The sequence below is a fragment of the Anomaloglossus baeobatrachus genome, chromosome 3 (genome assembly GCF_048569485.1).
Source record: "Anomaloglossus baeobatrachus isolate aAnoBae1 chromosome 3, aAnoBae1.hap1, whole genome shotgun sequence".
Lineage (NCBI taxonomy): Eukaryota > Metazoa > Chordata > Amphibia > Anura > Aromobatidae > Anomaloglossus > Anomaloglossus baeobatrachus.
In genome coordinates, this window is record NC_134355.1 from 19000818 (window position 1) to 19013037 (window position 12220).

General features: G+C 47.4%; 1 protein-coding gene across 4 annotated transcripts in view; it reads left to right on the top strand.

Annotated features, from left to right (window-relative positions):
• PLB1 (phospholipase B1) overlaps positions 1–12220 on the top strand; it is a 170954-nt gene that overhangs the window by 123114 nt on the left and 35620 nt on the right. For all 4 annotated transcript variants that reach the window (XM_075339033.1, XM_075339034.1, XM_075339035.1 and 1 more), the window contains exons 35-38: positions 1715–1766; positions 2755–2835; positions 4611–4676; positions 5756–5856. In XM_075339033.1, the coding sequence (XP_075195148.1) occupies positions 1715–1766; positions 2755–2835; positions 4611–4676; positions 5756–5856 (300 nt within the window). The remainder of the gene's footprint in view (positions 1–1714; positions 1767–2754; positions 2836–4610; positions 4677–5755; positions 5857–12220) is intronic.

A 12220-nucleotide genomic window follows, 5' to 3' on the forward strand; every position in this document is an offset into this window, starting at 1 on the left:
TAAATAGGATTGGTCTTTTCAAATAGGCCAAAGGGACTTTTTGGGCCTCCTAGGCTCCAGGGCCCGAGTGCGATTTCAACCCCTGCCCATACTGTAGTTACGTCCCTTCTGCTCACATAGTCACAAGCCAGAGTGGACATGCACACAGCTCTGCACAGTGCAGCCCGGGAAGGGAGGACGGGAGGAATTAAGTCTTGGCCACTCCTAAAAAAGTTGGTGGCAATGTGTTGAATACTGAAAACATATTGTCGTGGACTTGTCACGGCCTGTCACAAAGGTGTCACGGCTGGCTGACAATCCAGTGGATGCGAGTGTTAGAAAATCCCAGAGATTGGCAGCACGTTGTTATCTGACAGTTCCCTGTTTCTGCAGGGAAACTGTCAGTTTTTCCACTCTGTTGCCAGCCTCTGACTTCCCTTATAAACCTCACCCTGGGGTGGTTTGGGTGCGGTTATAGTTGTTCCTGGCTGTAGTCTGCAGCAGTCGTCTCCTTTTGCTGTTCTAGAGACTTCTGTGATTGCTTCTCCTTAGATAAGTGTTTGTCATTTGCTATTTACCTGGGGGCAGATGGTAGCATTTCTGTTTCCCCTGTATTGTTTCCTTTTGTCTCCCTTAGCGTTAGTGGTGTTGACAAGAGCTCATACCTGCCATCCTTACTTAGTGCCCAGATCAGGGTTTGTCTACAGTGAGGTATCCAGTTCGGTGACAGGTGCAGAACCTGTATAGGGTTGGTAAGGGTAGTGAGGGTGAGCTGCAGATTGTTGTGATAGGGCATTGCTGTTGTAGTGATAGGGCATTGCTTTCCCCTTCCCTTTGTATTGTACTATTTGGCCGGTATAGTTTCTATCCCTGGCTGTGACACATATGCCGAGTTTGAAGCCAGTGAGAGTTGGGTTTTTGGTGAGGTGTAGCATCGGAAGGATGCAAGGATAGGGGCATGGTGACTAGGGCCAAATTGAAGGACACATATGAGCCCAAAAAGTGCCAGTGATAAGCTATAGTAGGGGAAGGCCTCCAAAAATGGTGCCATATTTGGGAATTAAGGAGTCACCTATCCTGGATCTTGGAAAGTGCTGGGTATCCTGCTAGCAAGAGGGGTCACTGTTACTTTAAATGAGACACAGGTCACCAGAAATGCAATGTCGGCACATACACAAACCCATTGACCCCATGTCTGGCCGGTGCTAAAACCCTTTCCTATACATGCCTAATGATGCAGCTCTTCTTGGCCTGGGGCTCGGGGTGCCAGAGCATTTCCTAAATGTCCCGGACTTTGCTCCGGTGCAGAATTATTTATATATATATATATATATATATATATATATATGTGCGTATGATTTACAGCCTGTAGTAAAATAACCATTACACCCATTACATAATTAAGGAAAGAAAAGAGCCCACATGGGTGTCACTACCTCCAGTTACCGCTATTTACCCAATACTGGGAAAAAGGGGGAGCAAAAGTGAACTTCCCCGTGACACTGGACTGGGGCAGCGAACTAAACCCTCGCCCTGAGTAATGAAAACCCAACTGGGACCCTTCTCCAGAATACCCTGGATTGGCTGACGATATGCTGGTGTCACCCATAGGCAATGGCGGCCACTACAGGCGACACATGGTATTACAAGCTGAGTGGAATGTGAAGGGGTAGGGTCCACTCAGAGGGGGTATTGGGAATATATCCTCAAATTCAAATGTGTTGTTGCTTTGCAGGGATATGCCCGCGCAGGCACAGGCGCTGGTGGACCAGATGAAATCAGACAAGGTGCGTTACAGCCTGATCTCAGAGATACGTGCCATGTGTATCTATGGCATTAGACATGTGTTAAAGGGTAACTCCACAGAAACTGAGAAATGCATGACTTACTGCTTCCATCCCTCAGTGAGGACTTTTGTTCCTGCCAAGAAGTAATAGGGTGGAACTTTTCACCATTATAGAGGTACTCCAGCCTCCAAAATATGGTCTCCTGCCCACAGGATTGGTGATTATCTGCAAAGGTTTTGTGTCCAAAATATGATTGCCAGGAGGTCTCCCCGAAATTTAAAGTTATCCCCTATCCATTGGAGAAGGAAGAACTTACTGATCTTGGAGAAGGCAACCACTGAGGCCCCCAGCGATTCCAAAAATGGGGCCGTGCATGGAGCATAAGTCCCCTCTATTCTCTGTCTGTCTGTGATAGGAGAGTACAGAAGCCCAAGAAGACGTGAGATATAAGACCCCCGCTCCGGTGATCAGAGGAGGTCCCACCACTGATACATCCAGTATCAACAACCTACTGAGAAGTCATCGTTATTTGGGGACTGGAGCACCTCCCATAGACTGGAGATCCGCCGCAGATTCCACCAAACTCTTCAAAGATGGAAACTTTCGTTTTGGGTGAAATTACCCGTAAATGACAGATGAGGAGGAGGAGGCGGAGGAGGAGGAAGAGGAGGAGGAGGGGGAGGAAGAGGAGGAAGAGGAGGAGGAGGAAGAGGAGGAGGAGGAGGAGGGTGAGGAGGAGGAGGAGGAGGAGGGTGAGGAGGAGGAGGAAGAGGAGGAGGAGGAAGAGCAGGAGGAGGAAGAGGAGGAGGAGGGTGAGGAGGAAGAGGAGGAGGAGGAGGAGGGTGAGGAGGAGGTGGAGGAGGGTGAGGAGGAGGAGGAGGGTGAGGAGGAGGAGGAGGAGGAGGAGGAGGGTGAGGAGGAGGAGGAAGAGGATGAGGAGGAGGAGGGCGATGGTTAAGAATTAAAAAAAATCTTTCATGTTTTGCAGAGAATCAAAATTAATGAAGACTGGAAAGTGATCACAATTTTCATTGGTGCCAATGACCTGTGCGCCTCCTGCACCGACAGCGTAAGTCAGGGTGATGGAGAACCCCGATAGGGTATAAAATGGTATAATGCCAGCGCTGGACCTGAGGACAAAAGACGGCACTGTGCAATAATGAGAGAGATAGATAAATAGAGAGATGAATACCGTCAGACATCATTTTATAGGGGACAATCCGAAGGAGGACTGAGGAGTCTGGAGGGGAACAGAGGAATCTAGAGGACAGAGAAGTCTGGAGGGGGACAGAGGAGTCTGGAGGGGAACAGAGGAATGTAGAGGACAGAGAAGTCTGGAGGGGGACAGAGGAGTCTGGAGGGGGACAGAGGAATCTAGAGAACAGAGGAGTCTGGAGGCGGACAGAGGAGTCTGGAGGGGGACAGAGGAATCTAGAGGACAGAGACGTCTGGAGGGGGACAGAGGAGTCTGGAGGGGGACAGAGGAATCTAGAGGACAGAGAAGTCTGGAGGGGGACAGAGGAATCTAGAGAACAGAGGAGTCTGGAGAGAGGCAGAGGAGTCTGGAGAGGGACAGAGGAATCTAGAGGACAGAGAAGTCTGGAGGGGGACAGAGGAGTCTGGAGGGGGACAGAGGAATCTAGAGGACAGAGAAGTCTGGAGGGGGACAGAGGAATCTAGAGGACAGAGAAGTCTGGAGGGGGACAGAGGAGTCTGGAGGGGGACAGAGGAGTCTGGAGGGGGACAGAGGAATCTAGAGAACAGAGGAGTCTGGAGGGGGGCAGAGGAGTCTGGAGGGGGACAGAGGAATCTAGAGGACAGAGAAGTCTGGAGGGGGACAGAGGAGTCTGGAGGGGGACAGAGACAGAGGAGTTTGGAGGGGGACAGAGAAGTCTGGAGGGGGACAGAGGAATCTAGAGGACAGAGAAGTCTGGAGGGGGACAGAGGAGTCTGGAGAGGGACAGAGGAGTCTGGAGGGGGACAGAGGAATCTAGAGGACAGAGAAGTCTGGAGGGGGACAGAGGAATCTAGAGGACAGAGAAGTCTGGAGGGGGACAGAGGAGTCTGGAGGGGGACAGAGGAGTCTGGAGGGGGACAGAGGAGTCTGGAGGGGGACAGAGGAATCTAGAGGACCGAGAAGTCTGGAGGGGGACAGAGGAGTCTGGAGAGGGACAGAGGAGTCTGGAGGGGGACTAAGGAATCTGGAGGAAGACTGAGGAGTTTGGAGGAGGACTAAGGAATCTGGAGGAAGACTGAGGAGTCTGGAGGAGGAGGAGGACAGAAGAGTCTTGAGGAGGATAAAAGAGTCATCAGACTGAGATTGAGACTGAGGATTCTGGAGGGGACAGAGAAGTCTAAAGGGGCACAGAGGAGTCTGGAGGGGGACTGAGGAGTCTGGGGGAGGAGAATAGGTGGAATATGGAGGATATCTGAGGAATCTGGATGGGGCAGCGGGGTCTGGAGGAGGAATTGAGGGCTTTGAAGGGGACAGATGAGAATGGAGAGAGACATTACATCCTTAAAAGAATAGAGGAGTATCTAGGGGACAGACGGTTGGGATGGAAAGCTAGCTTTTAGACTGAACAAACTAATGTGAGGTGTATGGGGGGCCTTGGTGGTAAATTCAAAAAGGCAGTAGAAGCGATCACATTAGTAATAAGAAGCCGGTGGCCATTATTGGCTCCATGTACAGAGATCTTGAACAGTTGTTTAGCGTAATATATACAAGATATAATTTTTTTTCGATGGAAACAGTCAGCAGGGCAAGTCTCTCGGGGGGGTGAATACTTCTTCAATGCACATTTCCTTCTCAATCACTGGACATTTTTCTCGTTTCTCCTCCAGAACGTGTTCTCAGCATCGACTTACACCAACAACATCCGGAGGGCTCTGGATATCCTGCACGCTCAGGTCGGTCAGCACAGACATCACTGCCCGCTGATTTCAATCACAAGGGTGTAATGCCTCAATCCTCCTGTGGTGGCGCTGTAGGGAAAATAACCAATTGTTGCCAGGTTCTCCATAAATCGCAGCTGATGACTAAAGGCCCTGGTAGTCACTGGTAAGGCTAGTCCTGATCACAACAGATTAACCGTTTATATGCTGCAATAGCGACCGCAGCATCTAAGCGATTAGAAATGAGATGTCGGCTCTGTCACCCCATCCGTCCCCCCGCAGAGCGATCGCAGAGCGCTGATGGACTTTCATGACAGCCCGGATACTGATAAAGACCCTTGTCTCTGCCACGTTAGTACTATTCCTAAATATAACATTTTATATTAGCCCCTTTTCCTTGTGTTAAGATAAAAATATCCAAAAAATAATAATAAAAAAATCTATTAGAACCTTATGTTATTTAACTTAGGACGGGAGGTCAAAGCTGAGAAAAATAATCAGAATATCTTTGTTATTTTGGTCAATCACACTTCCCCAGATATAAAAAAATCATCATATGTACCCGTTAATAGTGCCAATAAATACTACTGCTACTTGATAATGCAAGAAATAATCTCCCACAAAGTGCTACGACATAAGAGTCTTGATAATGGTAACACAATCTAAATATACCTATTTTTTGTCAAGTAGTAAAAAAAAGGGCTATAAAAATAGAGAAAAAAAAGGAAATGAGACATTTTTATTATTTAAATGCTATAAAAATGTTGCATTTTTAGTTTACTTTTTTTTTTCAATTCATCACCATAAAGAATTTTGTTGGTTTTTCAAATACGTGGTAACAAAATAAATAAATAAAAGTATATCTTGAAAAATACGTCATAAGTATTTTAAAAAAAAAAAGTATGATTTTGGAAATCAGAAATAAATGTCAAAATGTTTAAATTATTTTTTTTGTAAATTAAAGCAAAAAACAAAATCATAAAATGGCATCAGATTTTTCCATGGATGTCACGCGTGTATCATCTCCCTCTCCCGTCTGTGCGGTCTCATACACTAACCTCGCGTTTCGCCTGTTTTGTAATTCCCTTCCTCAGGTTCCCAGGGCTTTCGTTAACCTGGTGGAGGTGATGGACATTATCCCACTGAGAGAAGCTGTGCTGGACGACCGCGTGTCATGTCCAACTCTACTTACAAGGTAGGATTTCTGCAGGGCGTCCCCTGGACCCCCAGTCTCCTCTAAAAACTAGAACGTCTGTATCAAAATCAATCTATTTATTTCAGAACCCACCACAAACCGCCGTCACTATGATTGTATCTATAGATCGATACATTGTGATGTGCCACCTCTGCAGCTGTCGAACTGCTCGGATCCGGGGTTGCTGTGGCTCGAGGGTCTCCGGACCCGGGGGCTCGCGGCCACTCAACTGTAAAGGGGGTATTTACAGGGGATGAATATTCGTGACGCCACCTGTGGGTTGCGGTAAAGGGGAGTACCGCCGCTGCCGAAGGGAGTACCGGCGCAGATGGTGTGGGGCAGCCAGGTGTCAGTCCCTCTGCAGGTAGGGAAGGCCCCCGATAGTGGGGATTTGGTAAACGGGTAGCTTGCTTGTCCTTGGGAAGCAGGGTGCAGGGGTCAGGTCACTCACTGCGGTAGTCGTGGTGCTGGATCAGGTGGAATAAGCAGACACTCACACAGATGGTAAACCAAAGTCTCTAGGCACCGCAGTCTCTACGGGGGGGGAGGGGGGGAGCCCGTCCAGGCCCCGCTCTCACCAGTGTCACCTGGTAAATCCGGAGCCCTGCCTCCGTGCATAAGTTGATTGATTGTTGTGGCCCCTCGGCTTGAAGCTTTCGGGGCCCGCTACCCGTGTGTATGGCAGCTGTGCTCTTGGTGGCTGGCACTTGGGATTTCAGTGGGTTGTGTATTTTGGAGAATCCTATCCCCCGCGTTGTGCTGATGCCTCCAATCTCTGAGCTCTTGGGGAAAGTTCATAAAGAGACTATCCTCCACAGGTTAATTATCAGGCTGGGTGAAGCTACTCCCTGATCTAGGGTCCAGTACCTCACCGTGCTCGGTACCGGTCCGGTTACTGAACTTCTGGTGCCGACCGTTCTCCAGAACTAAGTCTGTTACACCCTCTCCAATACCCTGCGACTGGGTTTCCGACTCCTGTGGTCCCGGACCACCGTCTATGACCCAACCTGTCGCCTCCCTGGGAGCTCCAAATACCTAGCTCCTCACTCTTTGAGGGCTAACTCTCAACAACACTGTCTCCCCTCCCACCAGTCTACCTGACCCCTAGGTGGATGGCCCTGCTCCAACCTGAGCAACTCACTGGTGTGTCTGTACAGGTCTGGTGTGAGGTGTGGTTGGGATTTGTAGTGCGGGTGTTAGTGACACTGTTGATGGGAACTTGGAACCATGGGGGGTAGGCCCTGCACCCTGGGGGACAGGATGCAGTTCCCTGTAGCACCCTGATGTAGTCAGGGGCGCTACATTCCCCCTTGGTTAAACGTAGCTCGACCCCGAGCTACCAGACACCTAGAGTTTTATTAAAACTGTAATTGAAAAAAGATAACATTAAATATTCTTCCCACGCAGGTTAGGTAATGCACTTTAACATTACAACCTCTCAGAAGTTAACTTGAGAACAACTGGGAACGCTACCGGTTGTACAGATCAATACAAAGTTATAGGCAGATCACAGCAGAGTATGGATCAATAGAGAGTTAGAAGCAGGAGAGCACAGCGGAGTACAGATCAATAGAGAATTATAAGCAGGAGAGCACAGTGGAGTACAGATAAATAGAGAGTAATAGGCAGGAGAGCACAGCGGAGTACAGATCAATAGAGAGTTATAGGCAGGAGAGCACAGCGGAGTACAGATCAATAGAAAGTTATAGGCAGCAGAGCACAGCGGAGTACAGATCAATATAGAGTTATAGGCAGGAAAGCACAGCGGAGTGCAGATCAATAGAGAGTTATAGACAGGAAAGCACAGCGGAGTACAGAGCAATAGAGAGTTATAGGCAGGAGATCACAGCGGAGTGCAGATCAATAGAGAGTTATAGGCAGGAGAGCACAGCGGAGTACAGAGCAATAGAGAGTTATAGGCAGGAGATCACAGCGGAGTGCAGATCAATAGAGAGTTATAGGCAGGAGAGCACAGCGGAGTACAGAGCAATAGAGAGTTATAGGCAGGAGATCACAGCGGAGTGCAGATCAATAGAGAGTTATAGGCAGGAGAGCACAGCGGAGTACAGATCAATAGAGAGTTATAGACAGGAGAGCACAGCGGAGTACAGATCAATAGAAAGTTATAGGCAGCAGAGCACAGCGGAGTACAGATCAATAGAGAGTTATAGGCAGGAAAGCACAGCGGAGTACAGAGCAATAGAGAGTTATAGGCAGGAGATCACAGCGGAGTGCAGATCAATAGAGAGTTATAGGCAGGAGAGCACAGCGGAGTACAGATCAATAGAGAGTTATAGACAGGAGAGCACAGCGGAGTACAGATCAATAGAAAGTTATAGGCAGCAGAGCACAGCGGAGTACAGATCAATAGAGAGTTATAGGCAGGAAAGCACAGCGGAGTGCAGATCAATAGAGAGTTATAGGCAGGAGAGCACAGCGGAGTACAGATCAATAGAGAGTTATAGGCAGGAGAGCACAGCGGAGTACAGATCAATAGAGAGTTATAGGCAGGAGAGCACAGCGGAGTACAGATCAATAGAGAGTTATAAGCAGGAGATCACAGCGGAGTACAGATCAATAGAGAGTTATAGGCAGGAGATCACAGCGGAGTACAGAGCAATAGAGAGTTATAGCCAGGAGAGCACAGCGGAGTACAGATAAATAGAGAGTTATAAGCAGGAGATCACAGCGGAGTACAGAGCAATAGAGAGTTATAGGTAGGAGAGCACAGCGGAGTACAGATCAATAGAGAGTTATAGGTAGGAGATCACAGCGGAGTACAGATCAATAGAGAGTTATAGGGAGGAGATCACAGCGGAGTACAGATCAATAGAGAGTTATAGGCAGGAGATCACAGCGGAGTACAGATCAATAGAGAGTTATAGGCAGGAGATCACAGCGGAGTACAGATCAATAGAGAGTTATAGGCAGGAGATCACAGCGGAGTACAGAGCAATAGAGAGTTATAGACAGGAGATCACAGCGGAGTACAGATCAATAGAGAGTTATAGGCAGGAGATCACAGCGGAGTACAGATCAATAGAGAGTTATAGACAGGAGATCACAGCGGAGTACGGATCAATAGAGAGTTATAGGCAGGAGAGCACAGCGGAGTACAGATCAATAGAGAGTTATAAGCAGGAAAGCACAGCGGAGTACAGAGCAATAGAGAGTTATAGGTAGGAGAGCACAGCGGAGTACAGATCAATAGAGAGTTATAAGCAGGAGATCACAGTGGAGTACAGATCAATAGAGAGTTATAAGCAGGAGATCACAGCGGAGTACAGATCAATAGAGAGTTATAGGCAGGAGATCACAGCGGAGTACAGATCAATAGAGAGTTATAAGCAGGAGATCACAGCGGAGTACAGATCAATAGATAGTTATAGGCACGAGAGCACAGCGGAGTACAGATCAATAGAGAGTTATAAGCAGGAGATCACAGCGGAGTACAGATCAATAGAGAGTTATAAGCAGGAGATCACAGCGGAGTACAGATCAATAGAGAGTTATAAGCAGGAGATCACAGCGGAGTACAGATCAATAGAGAGTTATAGGCAGGAGAGCACAGCGGAGTACAGATCAATAGAGAGTTATAGGCAGGAGATCACAGCGGAGTACAGATCAATAGAGAGTTATAGGTAGGAGAGCACAGCGGAGTACAGATCAATAGAGAGTTATAGGCAGGAGATCACAGCGGAGTACAGATCAATAGAGAGTTATAGGTAGGAGATCACAGCGGAGTACAGATCAATAGAGAGTTATAGGTAGGAGAGCACAGCGGAGTACAGAGCAATAGAGAGTTATAGGCAGGAGATCACAGCGGAGTACAGATCAATAGAGAGTTATAAGCAGGAGATCACAGCGGAGTACAGATCAATAGAGAGTTATAGGCAGGAGATCACAGCGGAGTACAGATCAATAGAGAGTTATAGGCAGGAGATCACAGCGGAGTACAGATCAATAGAGAGTTATAGGCAGGAGATCACAGCGGAGTACAGATCAATAGAGAGTTATAAGCAGGAGATCACAGCGGAGTACAGATCAATAGAGAGTTATAGGCAGGAGATCACAGCGGAGTACAGATCAATAGAGAGTTATAGGCAGGAAAGCACAGCGGAGTACAGATCAATAGAGAGTTATAAGCAGGAGATCACAGCGGAGTACAGATCAATAGAGAGTTATAGACAGGAGATCACAGCGGAGTACAGATCAATAGAGAGTTATAAGCAGGAGATCACAGCGGAGTACAGATCAATAGAGAGTTATAAGCAGGAGATCACAGCGGAGTACAGATCAATAGAGATTTATAGGCAGGAAAGCACAGCGGAGTACAGATCAATAGAGAGTTATAGGCAGGAGATCACAGCGGAGTACAGAGCAATAGAGAGTTATAGGCAGGAGATCACAGCGGAGTACAGATCAATAGAGAGTTATAGGCAGGAGATCACAGCGGAGTACAGATCAATAGAGAGTTATAGGCAGGAGATCACAGCGGAGTACAGATCAATAGAGAGTTATAGGCAGGAGATCACAGCGGAGTACAGATCAATAGAGAGTTATAGACAGGAGAGCACAGCGGAGTACAGATCAATAGAGAGTTATAGGCAGGAGATCACAGCGGAGTACGGATCAATAGAGAGTTATAGGCAGGAGATCACAGCGGAGTACAGAGCAATAGAGAGTTATAGGCAGGAGATCACAGCGGAGTATAGATCAATAGAGAGTTATAGGCAGGAGATCACAGCGGAGTACAGATCAATAGAGAGTTATAGGTAGGAGATCACAGCGGAGTACAGATCAATAGAGAGTTATAGGCAGGAGATCACAGCGGAGTACAGATCAATAGAGAGTTATAGGTAGGAGAGCACAGCGGAGTACAGATCAATAGAGAGTTATAGGCAGGAGATCACAGCGGAGTACAGATCAATAGAGAGTTATAGGCAGGAGATCACAGCGGAGTACAGATCAATAGAGAGTTATAAGCAGGAGATCACAGCGGAGTACAGATCAATAGAGAGTTATAGGCAGGAGATCACAGCGGAGTACAGATCAATAGAGAGTTATAGGCAGGAGATCACAGCGGAGTACAGATCAATAGAGAGTTATAGGCAGGAGATCACAGCGGAGTACAGAGCAATAGAGAGTTATAGGCAGGAGATCACAGCGGAGTACAGAGCAATAGAGAGTTATAGGCAGGAGATCACAGCGGAGTACAGATCAATAGAGAGTTATAGGCAGGAGATCACAGCGGAGTACAGATCAATAGAGAGTTATAGGTAGGAGATCACAGCGGAGTACAGATCAATAGAGAGTTATAGACAGGAGATCACAGCGGAGTACAGATCAATAGAGAGTTATAGGCAGGAGATCACAGCGGAGTACAGATCAATAGAGAGTTATAGACAGGAGATCACAGCGGAGTACGGATCAATAGAGAGTTATAGGCAGGAGAGCACAGCGGAGTACAGATCAATAGAGAGTTATAAGCAGGAAAGCACAGCGGAGTACAGAGCAATAGAGAGTTATAGGTAGGAGAGCACAGCGGAGTACAGATCAATAGAGAGTTATAAGCAGGAGATCACAGTGGAGTACAGATCAATAGAGAGTTATAAGCAGGAGATCACAGCGGAGTACAGATCAATAGAGAGTTATAGGCAGGAGATCACAGCGGAGTACAGATCAATAGAGAGTTATAAGCAGGAGATCACAGCGGAGTACAGATCAATAGAGAGTTATAAGCAGGAGATCACAGCGGAGTACAGATCAATAGAGAGTTATAAGCAGGAGATCACAGCGGAGTACAGATCAATAGAGAGTTATAGGCAGGAGAGCACAGCGGAGTACAGATCAATAGAGAGTTATAGGCAGGAGATCACAGCGGAGTACAGATCAATAGAGAGTTATAGGTAGGAGAGCACAGCGGAGTACAGATCAATAGAGAGTTATAGGCAGGAGATCACAGCGGAGTACAGATCAATAGAGAGTTATAGGTAGGAGATCACAGCGGAGTACAGATCAATAGAGAGTTATAGGTAGGAGAGCACAGCGGAGTACAGAGCAATAGAGAGTTATAGGCAGGAGATCACAGCGGAGTACAGATCAATAGAGAGTTATAAGCAGGAGATCACAGCGGAGTACAGATCAATAGAGAGTTATAGGCAGGAGATCACAGCGGAGTACAGATCAATAGAGAGTTATAGGTAGGAGAGCACAGCGGAGTACAGATCAATAGAGAGTTATAGGCAGGAGATCACAGCGGAGTACAGATCAATAGAGAGTTATAGGCAGGAGATCACAGCGGAGTACAGATCAATAGAGAGTTATAAGCAGGAGATCACAGCGGAGTACAGATCAATAGAGA